This window comes from Notamacropus eugenii, chromosome 2 (assembly GCF_028372415.1).
Source record: "Notamacropus eugenii isolate mMacEug1 chromosome 2, mMacEug1.pri_v2, whole genome shotgun sequence".
NCBI classification, from domain to species: Eukaryota; Metazoa; Chordata; class Mammalia; order Diprotodontia; family Macropodidae; genus Notamacropus; species Notamacropus eugenii.
Genome location: NC_092873.1, coordinates 332410204 through 332432304, shown reverse-complemented (window position 1 = coordinate 332432304; position 22101 = coordinate 332410204). Strand labels below are relative to the sequence as shown.

The following is a 22101-nucleotide window of genomic DNA, read 5'->3' as shown; positions in this document are numbered from 1 at the left end:
AATCATTTAATCTCTGCTTAATTTTCCCTAAAAGTAAAATGGGGAACATAATGGAACCTACTGTATAGGGTCGTCATAAGGATCAAATAAGGTAATATTAATAAAGTGCTTAGCACAGTGCCTGTTGGAAAAACACACTATTCCCTGGGTTGGGAAATCATCATATCTATATGAAAATAATTCTACTAAGGTGAATAATGTAGAACTCAAAATAACATGATGGATTTTATGAACTTGATGTCTATCCACAAAGAAATTGACTGAGTAATGATTTCAGAAGTGTTATCAAATTAAAAGAAAACAGCTATCTGGTTAGTGGATATATAAATTAGAAAGACTGACTGCCCAATTTCTTTCAGGTGAAGTTCTGGGTCTGCTGGGACACAATGGAGCTGGTAAAAGTACATCTATTAGGATGATAGCTGGAGAGACAAGACCAACTGCTGGAGAGGTAAGTGAAACAGAAGGAAAATATTTTGATAATGATTAAAAGAGAAGATTTTAAATACTAATGATTATCTTTAATATAAATAAGTTCTCTTACTACTGTTTTAGAGTCATTTGGATAGTAAATAGGTGGATGAGTTAATTCACAGATAATTTCCATGCTACTCACAGCATGTAGAGTAGAGTAGAGGGTAGGGTCTCTATCTCCTTTAGTAGGTAAAATGATATTAACATACATCAGCAGAGGACTCTGTCTAGAGAAAGCTATATCCATTTGCATATATGAATGGGTAGGATTTCCCTTTCAAAGAGTATTGTTTTCATTATTTCATGAGGTAAATCTTAACAGTTACTTATTGAGCATTGATAGGAAGTATATCATTGTGTAAAGTCCTGGAAATAGTAATAACATTAGTATAATGCCTTTCAGTTTTGTAAGAGATTCCATACACACTTTTGATACTCACAACTGTGTGAATAAAATGGGATTAGTATTATTACTATATATTTTGTGTGTAGAGAAGAAGAGGAAAGGGAAGTAGAGAGAGACTATACTGCTTGTCCTAGGTCAAATGGTTAGCAAATGATGGAGCTAGATTCTAACCTCAGTGCTTCTTCTCTTACAACCTATCAATCAATGATAAGGTCTTCCAGAACTTATACAATACAGGACACAGTAAGTACATAATCAACAGAAATATTCTTGAACATGATCAAGAAGAGTAGTAATTTGGGTGTTGTGCTGGTAGTTAGAGAATCATTGCTGTTAAAACAGGGAAATCCCTTAAAAAATTTTTAAAATGAGACTAGAAATACAGTTTTCAAGAATAATGGGGGGGCGGAGCCAAGATGGCGAAGTAGAAAGACGCACATACACATAGCTCCAAACCCACAAACCACAGAATGGCTAGAGGGGACCAAGCCAGGGCGAATTCTGCACCCAGAGACCACGGAATATTGGAGCGAGGGAGATTTCTGCTCCGGAGAGACCTGCAAACCTCTCGCGGGGGGTCCTTCACGCCGTGGACTGGACGCCGGGACGGGGAGCAGAGTGCAGCCCTGCCACAGCCACGAAACCGAGAGGAAAAGATCCAAGAGGGCTACGGGGACGGGATCTCCAGCGGCCACGCGGGTCCCCCCACCCACAGAGGGACCTGCAAACCTCTCGCAAAAGGTCCGTCGCGCCCAGCCCGGACCTGCGGAGGCGGCGGCCGTGGCTCTGAGAGGCACAGATCTGAGAAGGCTCCAGAGACGGGATCTTCAGCGCCGGCACAAGCCCCCCCACCAACAGGTGACTGACGGGGGTAGGTGAGAGAGTCTCTTTGGCGGGTTGAGAGGGGAGTGGGGTGCCCCCATGGCTCGGGCCCCCCCAGGAGATAGAAGCTGAGAGGTGGCTGCAGACAGGGGCTCCCCAAATGGGCGGGAGCCTGGATCCATTGTGGAAGGTCTGTGCATAAACCCCCTGAGGGAACTGAGCCAGAGAGGCGGCCCTGCCCCTGACCCCAGCACCTGAACTTAATTTAACACTGAATAGCAGCCCTGCCCCTGCCAAAAACCCTAAGGCGGGAAGCAGCATTTGAATCTCAGTCCCCAAACGCTGGCTGGGAGGACCAGGAGGAGAGGTGGGTGTGAGGAGAACATTCAGAGGTCACGCCACTGGTTGGAGAGAATGCCAAGAAAAGGGAAAAGAAATAAAACAATTGAAGGGTACTTTATCGGAGAAAAGACACTTCCTCCCTTCCTTTCTGATGGGGAGGAACAATGCTTGCCATCAGGCAAAGACACAGAAATCAAGGATTCTGTGTCCCAACCCACCCAATGGGCTCGGGCCATGGAAGAGCTCAAGAGGAATTTTGAAAATCAAGTTAGAGAGGTGGAGGAAAGACTGGGAAGGGAAATGAGAGGGATGAGGGAGAAGCATGAAAAGCAGATCAGCTCCCTGCTAAAGGAGAACCAAAAAAATCTTGAAGAAATTGGCACCTTGAGAACTAGCCTAACTCAGCTGGCAAGGGAGGTGCAAGGGGCCAATGAGGAGAAGAATGCTTTCAAAAGCAGAATTAACCAAATGGAAAAGGAGATTCAAAAGCTCACTGAAGAAAATAGATCTTTCAAAACTGGAATGGTACGGATGGATGCTAAGGACTTTATGAGAAAGACACATATCTCAGAACATACCGCGCAGATTCGAAAAATGGAAGATAATGTGAAATATCTTATTGGAAAAACAACTGACCTGGAAAATAGAATCAGGAGAGACAATGTAAAAATTCTGGGACTACCTGAAAACCATGATCAAAAGAAGAGCCTAGACATCATCTTCCATGAAATTATCAAGGAAAACTGCCCTGAGATTCTAGAACCAGAAGGCAAAATAAATATCCAAGGAATCCGCAGAACACCGCATGAAAGAGATCCAAAAAGAGAAACTCCTAGGAGCATTGTGGCCAAATTCCAGAATTCCCAGGTGAAAGAGAAAATATTGCAAGCAGCTAGAAAGAAACAATTCAAGTATTGTGGAAATACAATCAGGATAGCACAAGATCTGGCACCCTCTACATTGAGGGATAGAAGGGAATGGAATAGGATATTCCAGAAGTTAAAGGAACTAGGACTGAAGCCAAGAATCACCTACCCAGCAAAACTGAGTATAATACTTCAGGAGAAAAAATGGTCTTTCAATGAAATAGAAGACTTTCAAATTTTCCTGATGAAAAGATCAGAGCTGGAAAGAAAATTTGACTTTCTAACACAAGAATGAAGAGAACCATGAAAAGGCGAACAGCAAAGAGAAGTCATAAGGGACTTACTAAAGTTGAACTGTTTACATTCCTACATGGAAAGACAATATTTGTAACTCTTGAAACATTTCAGTATCTGGGTACTGGGTGGGAGTACACACACACACACACATGCACACACGCACACATACATAGAGACAGAGTGCACAGAGTGAATTGAAGAGGATGGGATCATATACTAAAAAAAAAAAATGAAATCAAGCAGTGAGAGAGAAATATTGGGAGGAGAAAGGGAGAAGTTATATGGGGCAAATTATCTCTCATAAAAGAGGCAAGCAAAAGACTTATTAGTGGTGGGATAAAGAGGGGAGGCAAGAGAAAAACATGAGGTCTACTCTCATCACATTCCACTAAAGGAAAGAATGTAATGCACACTCATTTTGATAGGAAAACCTATCTCATAATACAGGAGAGTGGGGGACAGGGGCGCAAGCAGGGTGGGCGGGAGGATGGAGGGGAGGGCATGGGGAGGAGAATGCAATACGAGGTCGACACTCATGGGGAGGGAAAGGACCATAAGAAAATAGAAGTAAAGGGGGACAGGATAGGACGGAGGGAAATATAGTTAGTCCTATACAACACAACTAGTATGGAAATCATTTGCAAAACTAAACAGATATGGCCTATATTGAATTGCCTGTCTTCCAAGGGGAAGGGGTGGAGAGGGAGGGAGCTAAAGAAGTTGGAACTCAAAGTGTTAGGACCAAATGTAATGTTCTTACCACTGGGTAACAAGAAATACAGGTTAAGGGGTCAAGAAAGCTATCTGGCCCTACAGGACAAAAGAGAAGACGGAGACAAGGGCAGGGAGGGAGGATAGAGGAGAGAGCAGATAGGTCACAGGGGCAATTAGAAAGCTCGGGTTTGGGGGGGCGAGGGGATAAAAGGGGAGAAAATTTGTAACCCAAAATTGTGTGAAAATAAATGTTAAAAAAAAAATAAGAATAATGGAAAATAATGCTTTCATTCACGAGAGAGAGTCTAACAAAAGCCTCAGAGGTAGAAAAGCAGTGCTGGTTGAAGTAAGATTGAACAGTAGGGAAAGTGTTTAGTTAGATTTCATTTTCTTTATTTATTGCTATCTTCTCTATGGGAAAATAAATCATAAACCATATGGAAGTTAAGAGCATTTTAATTTATTCATTTTTACTTTTTGTCATCTTTGAGAAATAGAAATTTGTTTCTTATTTTATCCATTTATTTTTATTGATAAATTTTGTTTTAAGAGATGAGTGAATTGGAATACTCTTTCTTCCCCATGGCCAGGTCCAAGTTCTCCCTCTATCACCATCACTTGGTCACCTCTCCTTCTTGGAGGTTTACTCAAGCCGTGTTTACCACTCAATCAAGATTTAAATTGCTGTCGTCTACGGAACTCCAGGGAATTTCTCTCTCTCTCTCTCTCTCTCTCTCTCTCTCTCTCTCTCTCTCTCTCTCTCTCTCTCTCTCTCTCTCTCTCTCTCTTTCTCTCTCTCTCTCTCTCTCTCTCTCTCTCTCTCTCTCTCTCTCTCTCTTTCTCGATATAAATATAGATATGGATGTATAGAGATATATGTTCTTGTTATTGTTTAGTAGTTTTCAGTCATGGCCAACTCTTTCTGAGCCCCTTTGGGATTTTCTTGGCAAAGATATTGGAGTGATTGGCCATTTCCTTCACCACCTCATTTTACAGATGAGGAAAATGAGGCAAACAGGGTTAAGAGACTTGCCCAGGGTTACACAGCTAGTATGTATTGGAGGTCACATTTGAACTCAGGTCTTCCTGACTCCAGGCCTGACTGTGTATCCATTGTGCCACCTAGCCATATATACACACATAGATAGATAGATAGATAGATAGATAGATAGATAGATAGATAGATAGATAGATAGATAGATATTCCATCATACAGCCTAGCCTCCCGGTTCTTCAACTTACTTATTTCCTATTCTCTACTTCTTGACCTCACCTCAGTTAGGTCAAGGGATGGTCATCCTCTTGATCTTGCCATCACTTCCAAGTGTTCCACTTCTACGTTCATGAACTCTAAATTCCTTTGTTGCTCATTATTTGTTGTCCTTCTGCATCTCTCTCTGCCTTGTGATCCCAAATAATGTTCTTTGTCCTCACTACAACCTCCAGTCTCTCTGGCCCTCCATTCTTTCCAAGGCCATATCCCTATTGACTACACTCTCTTCCCTTTGCCATTGTGACCCTGGGGGAACTGGCTCAACTTTATGCTATCTTTTTCTCTCAAGTTCCTTGCCCCATTATCATTGATCTTTCCCTGCAAAGCCTCAGACTTGGATGGCTCACACCATTTTGTGTCTTTGCTTTTACTCATGCAGCTGGAAAAAATCATGAAACTTTGCTGACTGGGTGTGCTATAAATTTATGTCATCTAATCTCAACTAGGCCCTCACTGCAGTGAGGCAATCCTTCAATACTTCCTTAATTGATTCACTATTGCACTCACCACAGCATTCTTTCTAAATCTTTTTATCTCTTACCAAATCTCCACGGTTGCTTCTTTCCTCACCTTCTCAGCTAAGAATTTGGCCTCCTATTTCACTGACAACAATGAGGCCATTCACTAAGAGCTCTCTCTTTCCCTCCCCTCTTTAATTTACTTCACTAAGATGTTTACCTCCACTATATGCCTTCAACCATCTTTCACATGAAGGTGTGACCCTTTTCCTTGCCAAGGCTAGCCCCTTTACATGCACAAGGGATCCTATTCTATCTTACTTTAGTAGATTTCCTCTTCTATCATCCCTACTCTCTCACTAATCTGCAATCTCTGTCTACTGCTGGTTGCTTTCCTACCGTTTATAAAAATGTCCATTCTCTCCCATGCTACAAAAAACAAAAAAACCCCTCACTTGATCCATTAACTTCCACCCCCAGCTATTATCCTATATCTCTCTTCTTAGTTAAACTTTTTTTGAGGAAATTGTCTATAATTATTGCCTTTTCTTCCTATCCTCTCACTCTGTTCTTAATTCTGAATTTCAGTTTCCAAAGTCATCATTTACCTGAAAATACTGTCTCCAAAATTACCAATTATCTCAATCACCAAATCTAATGGTCTTTTAAAAAAATCATCACTGTCTTGGTCTTTCCACAGCCTTTGACACTGATGATCACTTTCTTCATCAAGATTTTCTTCTCTCTAGATTTCTGTGTCATGACTCTCCGTAATTACTCATCAGTCTCTTTTGCTAGATCTTCATCCAAGTCATGCCCACTAACCATGGCTATCCTAAGCTCTCTCCCAGGCCCGCTTCTCTTTTTCCTTGTAATGAATAAAGACAGCCCTGAGAGACACATTTTCTGGGTAATTAACAATCAATTTTTATTAGGCTAGCTAATAATCAATATATTGATGGTCATTGCTTTCTCTTAGTAACCAAAGACTCCTAATGGAGACACTGAATGTTTTAAATATTTTTTTTGGAAAAGGGATGCCCTGAGAGGAGAAATCAACCTGCATTGGTGGACATTTAAATGAGGAGGTGGGCTAAAAGTCTTCAACTCTTCCTGCTGAGAACATAATTGGATCTTGAGACTCAATTGCCTCTAGTAATCTAGACAGAGAAATCTATCTCCACCCAGACCACTCTAATTAACTTTCTCTTTAGTGAGTTGGGTCACCCTAAACTCCAATGCATGGACATGGGCTTTATTCCCTAAGAGCAAAAATGCATCTGGATTAGATTCTGTTTACACTCTAAATAAAAGTAATGTCACCTAATTAGGTGGGGTCCTGTCAAAGATAGAGGAGCATGTACTTGGAGGAGTAGAGCAATCTCATCTATTAGCCATGTCCTTCACAGACTGGCTGATTAACCTACAGGAGCTGGTCCTTGAATGAGGAAATAAAAAGCCCGGATCTTAATTGACAATGGGTTATTAATGTAATAGAAAATAATTATTTCACTCTCTTTTCTACTTTGCTTTGTGATATCATGATCTCTCATGGATTTAATATTTACTTCTTTGCTAATGATTCCAGATCTACTTTTCTAGGCCTAACCTCTTTCCTGGCCTCTAGTCCTCCATTTCCAACTACCTATTTGATATCTCAAACAGGATATCTTGTAGCTATTTTAAGCTCAACATGTCTAAAACTGAACTAATTATCTTTCCCCCATTTTAAACTTTTCTATTACTTTGGAAGATACCACCATCTTACCCAGGATCACAACCTAGGTATCATCCTCAGTGCCTCACTCTCTCATCTTTTTCCCCTGTCCAATATGTTGCCAAGTTCTATTGATTCTACCTTCATACATCTTATCTCCACTGACACTACCTCTGTTCTAGTCAAGGCTTCATTGCCTCATACCTGGTTTATTACAATAGTCTTCTAGTTGGTCTCTCAGCCTAAAGTCTCTTCTCACTCCTGTACATCTTCCACATTCTGCTGCCAAGCTGACCTTCTTAAAGCATAGATCTGCCCTTCTTGGATCACTACCTTGTTGTGGTGGAGGGGCTTGTATAATTCAGTGAACTATGAGCTATCCATACAGGGTTATCCATGATGAATAGATCATAGTGGAGAGTTCTGACAAAAGGTGATTCACTGGGGAAGGAAGTGGTAAGCCACTCCAATATCTTTGTGAAGAATTAAAATACTAAAAGATATGACATTAGAATGGCATGCTATGGTCCACAGGATCATGAAGGGTTGGACACAACTGAATGACTGAACAGCAACAAAACATAGGTCTGACCACGTATACAAAAAAACCTTCACAACTTGTCCTCCATGCTAGAAATGTTCTTTCTCATCTCCATTGTCTTGCCTCCTTGACTTCTTTCAAGTTCCAGCCAAAATTCCACCTTCTACAATAAGCTTTTCTTTATCCCTCTTCAGGCTAGTGTCTTCCCACTTTTGATCATCTCCTATTTATCCTAAATATAGCTTGTTTGTACACAGTTGTTTTTATGCTATCTTACATATGAGACAATAAGTTTTTTGAGAGCAGGGACTGACTTTTGACTTCCTTTTGATCTCAGTACTTAACAATGTTCTCAGGACATAATTAGAGCTTAATAAATGCTTGAAGAATGACTGACATAAACCTCATTACACTCGCATTTAACTCCCTCCATATAAGTCATAAAAATTTCATCATAAAAGAGAGATTCTATTTGATAGTAATATAACCTTATGCTCTAATAATTTGCTTCTTATTAAAATAAAGGATGTTTATACTTCACTTTTGATGAGTAGCAATGTTGTCAGTTGTATTTGATTAGAGATTTATTGCCATTTAAAGTTATTTTAATGTACTTCACTGTGGTCATTGTGCATATTGTTCTTCCTAGTTTGGTCTCCTTCACTGCTCATCATCAATTCATATTATTCTTCTATATTTCTTGGAATAACTCATATTCATTGCTCCTTAATTTGAAGTAGCATTCTACTATCTTAATGTGCTGTAATTTGTTTATCTGTTCTCCAAGTGTTGGACATATAGTTTGTTTCTACTTTGTCTGAACAGTACTGTTATTTTTTATATATATATCTCTTCTGCTGTCAATAATGTCTCTAGAGGGCCAGCTAGGTGGTGCGGTGGATAGAGCACCAATGCAGGAGTCAGGAGGACCTGAGTTCAAATCTCACTTCAGACACTTGACACTCACTAGTTGTTTGACCTTGGACAAGTCACTTAACCCCAATGGCCTCATCCTGGGTCATCTCCTGTTATCCTGATGAATATCTGGTCACTGGATTCAGATGGCTCTGGAGGAGAAGTGAGGCTGGTGACCTCCACAGTCCACCCTCACTCAAAACAAAGTCAAGTGCAAGTCATGTCATCATTTCTCTGATGGGGTGATCTTCTTCAGCAACAAAGGATGAACGCACAATAGTGGAATTGCCAAATATAAATAATTTTAATTTTTTTCTTGCATAAGTCCAAAGTGTTTTCCCATATGATTGGATTAATTCAGAGGTCTGCTAGAAAACTTAATTCAACAATAAATTAGCATGCCTGTTTTCTCAAATCCTCCCCAATATTTACATTTCCATATTTTATAATCATTGTTAATTTTATGACTGTAAGGTATACAGGAATTCACCTCTAGGTGCTTCTCAAATGCATCCCTTTCCTTCTTAAGGTCCAGGAGAATGGCAACACTGTTATTCCTCCAAACATTGCTCTGGTCCGATATGATGCTGACATAGGAAGTGAATGTGAATGTGAAGTCTCTTTCCTCTACTCTTTTCCTCTATCTTTGTCTCTTCTTATCTTTTTTTCTCCCTGTTAGGAGTTGGGAAGTCTCCATTACTATCTGCATATGCCCAGCTGAGACCAAAAATAATAGTAAACCATTGCAATCATCTTTGCAGGAATAACTGTAAACTAATAAACATAACTTTCTAATTTTATCATTATTGTCAAGGATTCTATTTCCTATGCTATATGAATAATTTTGTACTGATGTATTGAATTGATGGTTCATTTTATAAACCAGGTGAGGATAAATTGACTTATACTATATTGCTCTGAGCTAAGAATTCCCTTATAGTTCATATGTTGGTAGTTTCTACTTTTTTCTTCTTTCTTGAGCAAAACTGTGCAGTTCATTTTGTAGAGTTCAGCTTTTTAGGCACATTATGGGCATATTAGGGTACCAAGCCCTAAAATTATTCCTGTAGTACTAGAGTTCCAACAGATCTGTGAGTGAAGCATTCTCAGAAGTTGGTGAAAAGTAAGGGTTTAACCTCATAAGCAGGCTGCATTATCCTGGACCTTTGGAAGGAAAGGGATGCATCTGAGAAGCACCTGGAGGTAAATGTTCTCATTCAAGTTAGCAATCAAAATAATGTGATAGGAAAATATATCAAGAATGAGATGTCAGAAGCTTTGCCTACTACTTTCGGTTAAACCAAGTCACAAACTTCCAGATATATATACTTTCTCCCATTAGGACCAAAATCTGAACCTTAGTTTCATCTTCCTGAGCAAAGTAATGTCCTATTGTATCTCTATCAAGAAGGAAGGAGTAAATTATTAATGTGAGGGAATCTCACTCTAAAATTTCTCTTTAATCCAGTCCGTAGTTTATGCACTTGCCTGCTTTGACCACAGCTACATTTGACTCTGGTTTAAATAGGATCGTCATGTTAACAGTAGTTAAAAAATATTGCAATGGCTGAACAAATTGTGGTATATGATTGTGATGGAATACTACTCTGAGTTCAGTGATCTGAGAAAAATGGTGAGCTCAGTGATCTGAGAAAAACATGGATAGAATTGCATGAAATAATGAAAAGAAAAATGAGCAGAACTAAGAAAACATTGTATACAGTAGCAACAAGATTGTTTTAAAAAACAGCTTTGAGCAAATATGTCACTTTGACTCTTATAAATACACAAATTAACTACAAAGGACTTACAAAGAAAGATGTTATCTGCACCCAGAGAAAGAAATAATAAATAGAAGTATTTATAGAATGATTTTACATACATATATACACACATTTTTGTGTCTAACGGTAACTTTGGGGGGGGCATGGAAGAAAAAAGGGAAAAAAAGAAAATGACATGACAACTTTATTTTATATTTAAAACAAATAGCAAGTTGTACATAATAGATATGCAATTTCATGTGTAATTTTTTTTATTATACTATGTTTTGTAAATGCTTGTTTTATTCCATAAATTAAATAAAAATTTAAAAACATATATCACAAGATAGGAAACACATAGTAGTTCTCCATTAGTTGTAATTACTTTCTCTGTTAATTATACTAATAATCTAGTTGAAAGATATAACTTGAAGGTTAGGGACCAGATGATTATCTCTTTTTTTTAAACCAGAGCAGATAATGAAATTGCATGTGTAGGAAATGATAATGCTGAGGAAATCACCAAACGTCTTAACTATTGAAGGAGAGCACAGCAAGTTCTTAAGAGTTCTTTCAAGGAGTATAAATAAAAGTAGAAGAGTGAGGAACTTCAGCTAGAGGGTTGAGGTAAGGACAGGGAAGAGGCAGTGAATGATATCGATAAACTGATTTGGTAAGAGAACAACCAATATTCACCATGTCCCTGAAGAAAAGACCAGATAGAGTACTATTTGGTAAAAAAATGTTGACTCCTGAGGAATACACAAGGATGATGGTCCTGGTACAAAGAATGGATGGTATCCAGTACAAAGATATTTACTGAGCTGGGCCAAGATGCTGATGAGATCTTACTATGGTGAGGAACTACAAGTCATACTAGAAAAGGTACGGTAAATGTGGGACACCTGTCCTTTATACATAGATTCATTTCTTACCTTTGTGTAGACTTCATATACCATATTTATTCTGTTACATTTTTTCAGAGCTAAATTGTTGCAGGTTTTTTTTTTCTCCTTTTGTATGAAAGGTTTATGAAAAGAAATATGTAGAATACAAGCTGCATGGAGGGGCTGAACATTGATTGTTTTGTATAGGTGGTACTGAAAGGGAAGAGATCATCTATGAGTCAACAAGATGTTAACCCAATCAAGTTCCTTGGGTACTGTCCTCAGGAAAACTCATTGTGGCGAAATCTTACAGTAAGAGATCATCTGGAGGTATACGCTGCAGTAAAAGGGATGAAGAAAGAGGATGCCACAATTATGATTTCACGGTACAGTATGCAGGAAAACTCCAGTTCTCTGTAAGAGGGAACAGGGAAGAGTATGGGCATAGCGATTTTAAATATTGTTCTCAATTTCTCATAAGTCATCAGACATGGACTAGCACCTTCTTTCCTATGTCTCAGTCCAAAGATATTTTAGACAACTTAGTAGGATATAAATCTGAAAGTATGAAACATTGATCATGGGAAACTGGAAATAAATAATTAAAAACTATAATAAATTATAAATGCAAGTTTTTCCCATGGGGTTTCCAGGAAACAACAGAGCTTATGGTTATTAATACTTGTAGTTTCAGAATGGTCATGCCAGCTTTTCTATATCATAATTACTCCATTTTTAATACATTCTCATGATATTCCTCATTGATCAGCATGCCTTATAAAACATTCTGTGTCTTTCTCCCTTAGATTAGCAAATGTTCTCAAGCTACAGGAGCATATGAAAGTTTCAGTCAAGGAATTATCAACAGGCATAACACGAAAGGTATGTTTTAGGTTTAACAATATTCTAGTGCTCACATTATGAGTATGGGGTAACAAATACTGTTTCTCTTGATTTCAGTTGTGCTTTGCACTGAGTATCCTGGGTAACCCAGCTGTTGTGCTTCTGGATGAACCATCAACGGGAATGGACCCAGAAGGACAGCAGCAAATGTGGTAAGAAATAGAAGCCTTGTACAGATATATGCTTCTTATGGAGCCTATGACAATTAGTTCTCAAAAGAGCTATTTCCTAATACAGTTTACGTGGTCAGACCTAAGGAAATTAGTTCTTAGCACAAATGATTTCTCTTTCATTTCCTATCTAATTTTTATTCTGAAAAAATACTTCATATAAAGGTCTAAAGGTTCTAAAGATTTTATTGAATTCCTATATTATATTGATTAAATTTTTTCATTAGTTATCAATTTAATACTCTTCCCTTTTCTCCTAAAGCATCTCTTCCAGAGAGCATTCACTCACTGTGTCTTCTGTCAGTGTTTTTCAATCCAACTCCTCCATTCCATGCATTTAGAGTCATCTCAGATGGTATGGCTCCTTTCCTAACTCTACTGTCTTCCCCCCAAATCCTCCCCTTAAATATAATCTTAATTCTTCATTGTGTCTGTTCAAATTTGCTTTGACAAGTTCTCTCAAAATATTGCCATGCTTCTCATAGCAGCAATCACTTTTTTAAAAAAAAATTTATTTTATTTTTGTTACATTGTAAGTTCTGAACTATCTCCCTCCCTCCCCATACCACACCAGAGAAGTCCACCATCTGATACACATACACACACAGCATATATGTATACATATATATATATATAATATGCATATACACCAAGACATTATATATGTGTATGTGTCTATCTGTATATATATCTATATCTATATCTATCTATCTATCTATCTAGTGTGTACGTGAAACCATACTGAGCATACTTTTATTTATCAGTTCTTTCTCTGGAGGTGGATAGCATCTTTCTTTTAGTTGATTTGAATATTTATAGTACTCAAAAATAACTTAGTCGTTCACAGTTGTGCTTTGAACAATATTGCTGTTACAATATTCTCTTGGTTCACTTTCTTAACTCAATTTCAGGAAGGTGATTGAAACAACATTCAAAAACAAGGAGAGTGGTGCTATCTTGACAACACATTACATGGCAGAGGCTGAGGCTGTGTGTGACCGGGTAGCCATCATGGTGTCAGGACAACTAAGGTGAGTCAATATAAGTTGCAGAACAATATATTCATATAACTGATGACAACAGAGTATGAAGGAAAATTTCTTCAGGGGAGTAATAATGTATAAACCTATTTACCTGGTGAATAGCTGGATTTAACTTTGACTTAAAAGTGAAGGCTCATCTGCTCCACTCATAGACCAGGAAATAATAGTAATGGATTAAGTTGTAATTGTATATATTTTTAAAATTTCTCTTTATTTTTCCCCTCTCTCTTCTTTCCCTCTGTTTTTCCTTCCCTCCTCCTCCTGCAGATGCATTGGCTCTATTCAACATCTGAAAAGCAAGTTTGGCAAAGATTATTTACTGGAAATAAAAGTGAAGGAACCTGAGCAAGTTGAGCCTCTCCATGCAGAGATTCTGAAACTTTTCCCACAGGCAGCTCGGCAGGAAAGGTAAAGACTTTTTTTTCCTTTGGTGGGAAAATAGACTTTAGGCTGCCATCAGTTACTTTTCCTTTGTGATAGGTTTCAGTGGAGTCTAGATCCCAAGGGAGAAAGCCAGGAAGCAAGGGGATGAGCTTTTCAGGTCTCAGAAAAGAAAAAAGAAATTAATCCAGATGCCCCAAATTTCAATTCTGAAAGCTACTTATATATGTATATATATACATATATATACATATATGTATATATATATAATCAAATATAACATATTTAAAGTAAAAATAACATTATATTATACTATTGAATATGTTTAACATTTATTTGACAAAACATATATTTTAACATTTAAAATTTTTTTCAGTTCCTGGTTATCTAAGTCTTTCCCTCTTCTACCTCCTCTCTTGCCCACTGAAAAGACAAGCAATGTTTCAATTATACAAGTGAAATAATGTGAAACATATTTACATATTATCCATGTTACAAAAAAAAGCAAGAAAATATGGTGAAAAAATTAGTCTTCATTTTGCATTCAGAGTTTATCAGTTCTCTCTGGAGGAGGATAGCATTTTCCATCAAGGGTTGTTTGGATCTTGGATCACTGTATCGATCAGAGTAGCTAAGTCTTTCACTGTTGTTCTTCCTTATAATATTGCTATGATTATGTACAATGATCTGGTTTTGCTCACTTCCTTCCACATGAATTCATATAGGTTTTCTTAAAGCACCCCTCTTGTCATTGTTTGTAGCACAATATTATTCCATCACAATCAGGTACCACAACTTGTTCTTCCCTCTTTGAACCAATTCTGATGAGAGTGAGGTTCAAGCATTACCTGCTACATCTTTTCTTCTTTTCCTTTTCTTTCCACTGTAAAAGCTCTTCCTTGAAAGGCTCATTTGTAGCCTGAAGGATTATACTCAGTTTTGCTGGATGGGTTGTTCTTGGGTTTAATCCTAGCTCTTATCTTTCAGAATATCATATTCCAAGTCCTCATGATAACTTAAATCCTCTGTGATCTTGACTGTGGCTCCATGGTATTTGAATACTTTCTTTTGGCAGCTTATAATATTTTAACCTTGACCTGGGAGCTCTAGAATTTTATATGTAATATAATATAATATGATATGATATGATATGATATGACATGATATGATATGATATAATGTAACATAACATAATATGGTATAATATATTATGTGTATGTATATGTGTATGTGTGTGTGTGTATGTGTGTGTGTGTGTGTGTGTGTGTGTGTGTGTGTATATTATAATGTTCCTGGAAGTTATCATTTTACTCTCCCTTTCAGGAGGTGATTTGAGGATTCTTTCACTTTCTATTTTCCCCTCTGGATCTAAGATCTTGAAGCAGTTTTCCTTTATAATCCCTTAAAATATGTCTAGGCTCTTTTTTTCATCATGGCTCTCAGGTAGTTCAATAATTCTTAAATTATTTCTTTTCGATCTCTTTTCCAGGTTAGTTGTTTTTCTGATTAGATAATTTACATTTTCTTCTATTTTTTTCATTTTTTGACTTTATTTTTGCCTTATTGTTTCTCAGTGTCTCATGGAGTCATTGGTTTCTACTTTCATAATTCTAATTTTTAAGGAAATATTTTATTTAGTGAATTTTTGTACCTTTTTGTATTTGGTTAAGTCTTCTTTTAAAGATTTTTTTCTTCAGTTAATTTTTGTGCCTTTTTTACATTAGATCAATTCGTGTTTTTGAGTGTTATTTTCTTTGATATTTTATGTGTGGCTCTTTTATCAAGCTGTTGATTCTCTTTTCATAATATTCTTGCATCACTTTCATTTCTCTTTCCCCCCTACCAGTTCTATCCTTTTCTTTAACTCTTCTAGGAATTGAGCTTTTGTCTAGTTTTCATCTTTCTTTGATGTTTTGCTTGTAGCTCTTTTCATATTGTTGTCTCATTCTGAGTTTGGGTCTTGACCTTCCCTGGAAGTATAGTAACTTTATACAATGGGATTCTTGTTGGTTGTTTGCTCATTTTTCTACCCTGTGTCTTGACTTTGAATTCTATGTTAAAACTGAGCTTTGCCCATCTGGGGCTAGGGAGGCATTGTTAAGCTTCAGATTTTTTTTTTCGTTCTGCTATTTTCAGAGATAGATCTTGGAGTCTGCAACTTTTGGCGGCTTTTGAAGTGGCTTATCTTGGGAGAGGTGTGTTCACTGCTCTTCTTGTCTGTGCTCTGGACTTTATCCAGGAAGGGACCCTTTCTCCTGAAGCCATGAGTGCCAGTTCTCCTCTCTCCTCTTAAACTTATCCTGATCCATTTTGACCAATCACAAGTGTTTTTCTGTGCTGTGACACTGCAACCCAGAACTGTATAGATAATGGAATGGTCAAATAGTGCCTAGTCCTACACCTAGGGTCAGCTCAAGGTCCCTTGTAATCTCTTTCTAATCAGTTGTCCAGTCCTCTTTATTTTCTGTAGGATGAGATCTGCTTGTGCTATTGTCATGGTGACCTCCAAGGTCCAACACTGGCATCATTACTGTCTGCTCTGGGCCAGTACCTAATTACCTATAATAGACCTCTACTACCAGCCTCCTAAGTTGTGTTGAGCTGAAAATGTCTCACCTTGACTTTTTGTTGGCTATGCTGCTCCAGAATTTGATTTGGTTATTTTAATGTTATTTGGAAGGGAATGTTGGGAGAATTTGACTGATTTATTAGCTTCATTCCACCATTGTGGCTCTGCTTTTGAAAGCTACTTTTGTAGTGAACTAAGCTGGATTTTTTTTTAATTAAAGGGGCCATCTCTTGATTTACTTCTTAGAGAGTTCTATTCACTATATGGGCATTTCCTCACCCAAAGTGAGAACTTGAAAAGCCCTTAGCTTAAAAGGGCCAAGGTCTCTCACTACATCCTGGGTCATCTCTAGTCATGTATATCTGGCCACTGGACCCAGATGACTCTGAAGGAGAAAGTGAGGTTGGTGAACCTGCACAGCCCTCCCTCACTCAAATCAAAGTCAATTGCAAGTCATGTCATCATCTCCTTGATGTTATGGTCCTTCTTGAGAATGAAGGACAAACCACAGTGCAACCCACACTTAAACCAAGGAGCTTGTCTAAAACATCTCTGAAAAGTTGTCACCTAGATCCAAGAAGGGGATTCATGTAACATTTGAGCAGCTCTCATTGTTAAGAAGCTCTTCCTTCTATTAAGCCTTTCTGCAACTTTTATCCAGGTATGCACAACAGCTGTTTTAAGAGGATGATTCTCTGGATATTAGAAGGTGAAAGGCAATATCTCCCTTCAATAAAACAAGGGGACAAGAAAACCCTATAGTATACTGTACATGGCCCTAAACCATAATTCCAGTTAACCTGAGGCAATGGTGGGGTGAGGAAAGATGATCTAAGGAAACCATATAGGATTTGGGGACATATGGCCCAATGGGAGAAAGTTCCAGAATACTATCCTTAAATAGGGAGATAGGGAGATAGAGGCTGCTGCTGAAGAGGCTGCCACCAGGGTAGGGAACTGAGGAGGAACATGCTTGTATTGTAAGAAGACCTTGGAATATCACCTTAGCTATTATACAGAGACACCTTGATTTTGATCAGGGCATAAAGTCTAGTCTTCCATAATTGGTTTCAGTCATGAAAGAAGCAGGTGTAACAGTGCACACCTTTCAGAATCTAACACATGTCAATAATGCAGTTGATCAATCCTGTGCTCCATAGTCCAGAGGAGAGGGCAGAAATGGGAGAGGTAGCAGGCGAGGTATGGCAATGGGGAAAGGTATGGCAGCTGTTCTATTTCTGGGATCTAGCAAGAATATGTTTTCAGCAAGGCAGGCTACCCAGCCTCAGCAGATCAGAATAACAGTTGCCAGGATCATTGTGAATGCTAGTCAGGTGGTGTAAACAATCAATTAATGTTGACAAAGAGTTTGGAGAGCAAGACCCAAGAGAACAAAGAGACATGGGAGGATAACAGAGGGAACTAAGTTCAATGTGACCCCCATATTGGTACCGTGGGATAAAGTTCTGGTTGCCACACGCTGTTTACAATTCCGTTATACTGGAAGATGGTTGGAGAAGAGAAATAGAATGGGAAAAAGCTGGGCCCTGGGGGTGAAGTACAAAATCAACTACATTTTCATTCCAGTGTGAAGTGTAACATAGTAAAGCATTGTATGTTGATGAAAGTTGTATTGGGAGATCCGTATCAGAGTATGTAATAAACCTATGAATTGAAATGACCAAACTACCTCTTATTTCATGTCTAGTACCTTTTCCTGTTGCTTACCTTTGAAATAGCTCCAGAGAATTTTCTATAATTACATGGTATTTCCATTTCCTTTGTGGTAGGTCTTTGGAAAACACTTTTGATTGGGATCAGAAGAAGGGTCGTAGAGTAGGAATGAAAAACGAGTGAAGTGATTTTTTTTAACACTGACAAACTAAGGGGCTTTAGAAGGAAGAACTAAGCAGGGTGTTATAACTGGGGTCTTTGGGCAACCAAAATGCAGAGTTGAGGGATAATGAGCTCCTGAATGGAGAGGGAAAGGGCAGAAAGTTAGAGATTAGACAGGGAGGTGAGGAAACCTGAATCTTTGTGTATACGAATTGTCTCAGTTTCATGCCTGTCAATCTTTAAGGCTAAACCTTTTTTTTTTAGTAGATAGAAAATCATTACCAATAGTGCTGTGCTTTTTTAAGATATTAAAAATAGAGAACAAACATCATTTTATCTTCTTCTTAGGTACTCCTCATTGATGGTCTATAAATTGCCGGTGGAGGTTGTACACCCTCTATCTCAGGCCTTTTCCAAATTAGAGGCAGGTAAGAGTGATGATTTCAAAAAAAGAGATTCTATGTGGTAGATAATGACAAAACAAAGATTAAAATAATGATGACAGAGTTCCTGGCACATACTTATTCATTGATGATGATAGTATTTGTATAGCATGTCAAGAATTATAAAATGCTTTCCTCACAGTAATGCTATGAGTTAGGTAGTCCAAGTATTATCATCACTATATTACTGATAAGGAAACCAAGGCTAATAATATCAGAGAGCTAGAAGGTGTTAGAGCATAAGCAAAATCAAAGCAACAAAGTAAAATAAAATATAAGCAACTGAGGCAATTAATAGAATGATAAATTTTAATTTAATTAGCATAAATATAATGAACATTGATATTATAATATAAAAATATATAATGGCGTTATATGGTAATGTTAACATAATTACATAAATATTAATATCATCAAACATTATGTAATATGGTGATGATATTAATAACATACTCTTATTATTTTGATAATATAAACATTAACATAAAATAAAACAAAAAATCAGAAAACCTATGTTTACATCCTTACTTAATATTTGCTAAAGTAGTATGAACAGAGGCAAGATACTTAATCTTTCTAGACTTCAGTTATCTCATCTGTAAAATTAAGGCACTAGACTTGTGATAAAAAGGTCTGTATTTAATTTTTTCTGTGCTAATCAGTCAATAAGCATTTCTAAAGCATTTATGGGATATCAGACACAGTGCTAAGCACTGGGAACACAAATACAAGTGTTTGAAAGAAGGACAATGACATTTATTATCTGTGTGACCTTGGACAAGATACTTAATCTCTTTTCACCTAATTGCATTTATTGATAGTAAGACAAGATTACCTTTAAGATCTCCTTCCAGTTCTAAATCTATGATCAAATGATGCTAGAAGGAGAGTGGTAGAATTTCAAGTAAGTCTAGCACCACGTTTTGAGTTGACAGGGTCATTTCCTTTGCATGATTAAGCAGAACTCACCACTGAATTATGTATAGTCTCAAGACAGAGCTTGAGCGACGAGTGGATAGGTCTTAAAAATCAAAGAAATCTCAGAAGAAAAGGAGCCAAGAGAATGATGAAGAGGAAAAAAAACCTGTTATCTCATCTTGGATTCTATATGAGAAGTATACAGAACAGCAGTATTATAACACAGTAAATTATATGCTGTTCAGTCATTTCAGTCACATCCGATTCTTTGTGACCCCATTTGGTGCTTTCTTATATTGGAGTGGTTTGCCATTTCCTTCACATACGTAAAGTGCTTAAAAATCTTAAACTACAGTATATATGTTAATAACTAATACTATATTAGTTGAATTGTTTCTTACCAAAAACCTTCACCAATTGTAGCAATGCATATTGACTTAGTAAAAAATAAAGAAAATAGTAGTATTCGTACGTCCCAGGGAACGCAGAATTTTCTGTCATTCAATATGTGTCTCTATATCAATAATATTGAAAAGTTTTCTTATGGCATATCTGCCCCTCATGTTGCACCTCTGACAGCTAATTTTGGCACCTATGTCTCTGGTCTTGTTTCTGCTTCAAGGAACTTGCTTACAGTGTGTTGAGATGATGAAACACATACATATAAAGGAACTAAACACAAAATGGGCAGCTAGGTGATGTAGTGGCTAGAATGTGGGGCCTAAATCTTACTAAGTTCAAATCTGGCCTCAGACACTAACTGTGTGACTCTGGGCAAGTCACTTAACCCTATTTGTCTATTTCCTCATCTGTAAAAAGATCTGGAGAAGGGAATGACAAACCACTCCAGTATCTTTGCCAAGAACACTCCAAATGGGGTCACAAAAAGCCAGACACAACTGAAAAACAACTGAACAACAAAATATGAAATTATTTGTTTTAAACTTCAAATGTAAACCAAATAATATATTTTCTTTAACCATATAATGACTTTGGCCTCATACTGTGCATTTTGTGCTTGTGCTATGTTTTTTTTAAGTTCAGAAGGAAACACAAATTTCTGATATCGTTTTTTTTTTCTTGTGCAGCTAAATCTACCTTCAATCTTGAGGAATATAGTCTTTCTCAGTCTACTTTGGAACAGGTGTGTGTATGTTCTCTTTTTTGTCTTAATTTGCTACATATCTTGTATTAAAGATACAAGATTTTTCTGTTTACTTGTGGATAAAATAACCAAAATTTTATTTCTTTTTTTTCTTATTCTTCTCTTTTCCTTTCCCCTCTTTCAGGTATTCCTTGAGCTCTCAAAGGAGCAGGAGCTAGGAGACTTGGATGTGGAACTGGATACCACAGTAAAATGGAAACTTCTCCCTCAGGAAGAGCTGTAAAGACCCAGACCACCTACATTTATTTTTAATTTCATGACTAATTTTAGTTTCCTGAGTTTGCTTTATTAAGCCTCTATATCATTGCAGAAAAAGTTAACCAAGTATTTTAAAAATATTTTATATTTTTACTTAGTAACTAATTAAATGTTGTAATAACTTTTCTGTTTAGAGTAAGGGAAGGAAGGCTTATAGTCAAAGCAGTTACCATCACTGACAATGGCACTAAGTGAATTGAGTCCAATGTGCAGTGGTTTCTCATGTATTTGCATACCTTCCTAAGTAAATTTTCTGCAAAATATGAATACAGTATAGATTTTGTGGGATTGTTTCAATATGCATAGCAATGGTGGTAATGTTTCTAATAGTGTGTGGTGTAGAAGGTGAAAGATTGATGAATAGAGCTAGTTACTACCTCCTTCTGGTTCCGACCTTTATGTGAATAGTGCCCCTCTTCTCTAACTTGTCTCTTTAAGCTAGACTTTTCCCTTAGTCAATGCATTGGGTCCTGCCCCTTTAGGATGGTTTATTTTTCAAACATGCAACAGGAAGAACTAAAAAAAATAGAATGTACTTGAGGCAACTACCTCAGAAGGCTAGCCCAGTTCATTTACAACTCCTCTGCTCCCTACAACCAGAACTACCTTGGATTCATTGGTTCTAGATATTGAGCTAGATTTATATATTCTTTCTGCTTTGGGGAAATTATAAAATATCTATCAATAAAATATCTTTTGTTGCTCCAGGTCTCTGAATTTTTCTGCTGAGAGTACCTCCTAACATTCCTAAGCTCTGTCAGTATCTTGTGTAGCTCACTGACCAATTTGCCACTTTCTCAGTTGTATATATTCCAAGGACACAAACTACACCAAACAACTAAATTGTCTCAGAGCAGTGGTTATCGATATGTTACTTAGGGATTCCTGGGGATCCCTGAGACTCTTTTGTGAGAGTTTATGAAATCAAATTATTTTCACA

General features: G+C 37.5%; 1 protein-coding gene across 3 annotated transcripts in view; it reads left to right on the top strand.

The window, feature by feature from the left end:
- The window catches only part of LOC140528062 (ATP-binding cassette sub-family A member 10-like), a 156365-nt gene extending 134497 nt beyond the window's left edge, over positions 1 to 21868 (top strand). For all 3 annotated transcript variants that reach the window (XM_072645535.1, XM_072645537.1, XM_072645536.1), the window contains 9 exons: positions 360 to 451; positions 11683 to 11861; positions 12282 to 12357; positions 12436 to 12530; positions 13460 to 13579; positions 13859 to 13999; positions 18726 to 18805; positions 20827 to 20882; positions 21028 to 21868. In XM_072645535.1, the coding sequence (XP_072501636.1) occupies positions 360 to 451; positions 11683 to 11861; positions 12282 to 12357; positions 12436 to 12530; positions 13460 to 13579; positions 13859 to 13999; positions 18726 to 18805; positions 20827 to 20882; positions 21028 to 21126 (938 nt within the window). In that variant the 3' untranslated portion in view covers positions 21127 to 21868. The remainder of the gene's footprint in view (positions 1 to 359; positions 452 to 11682; positions 11862 to 12281; positions 12358 to 12435; positions 12531 to 13459; positions 13580 to 13858; positions 14000 to 18725; positions 18806 to 20826; positions 20883 to 21027) is intronic.
- Positions 21869 to 22101: the final 233 nt, after the last annotated feature.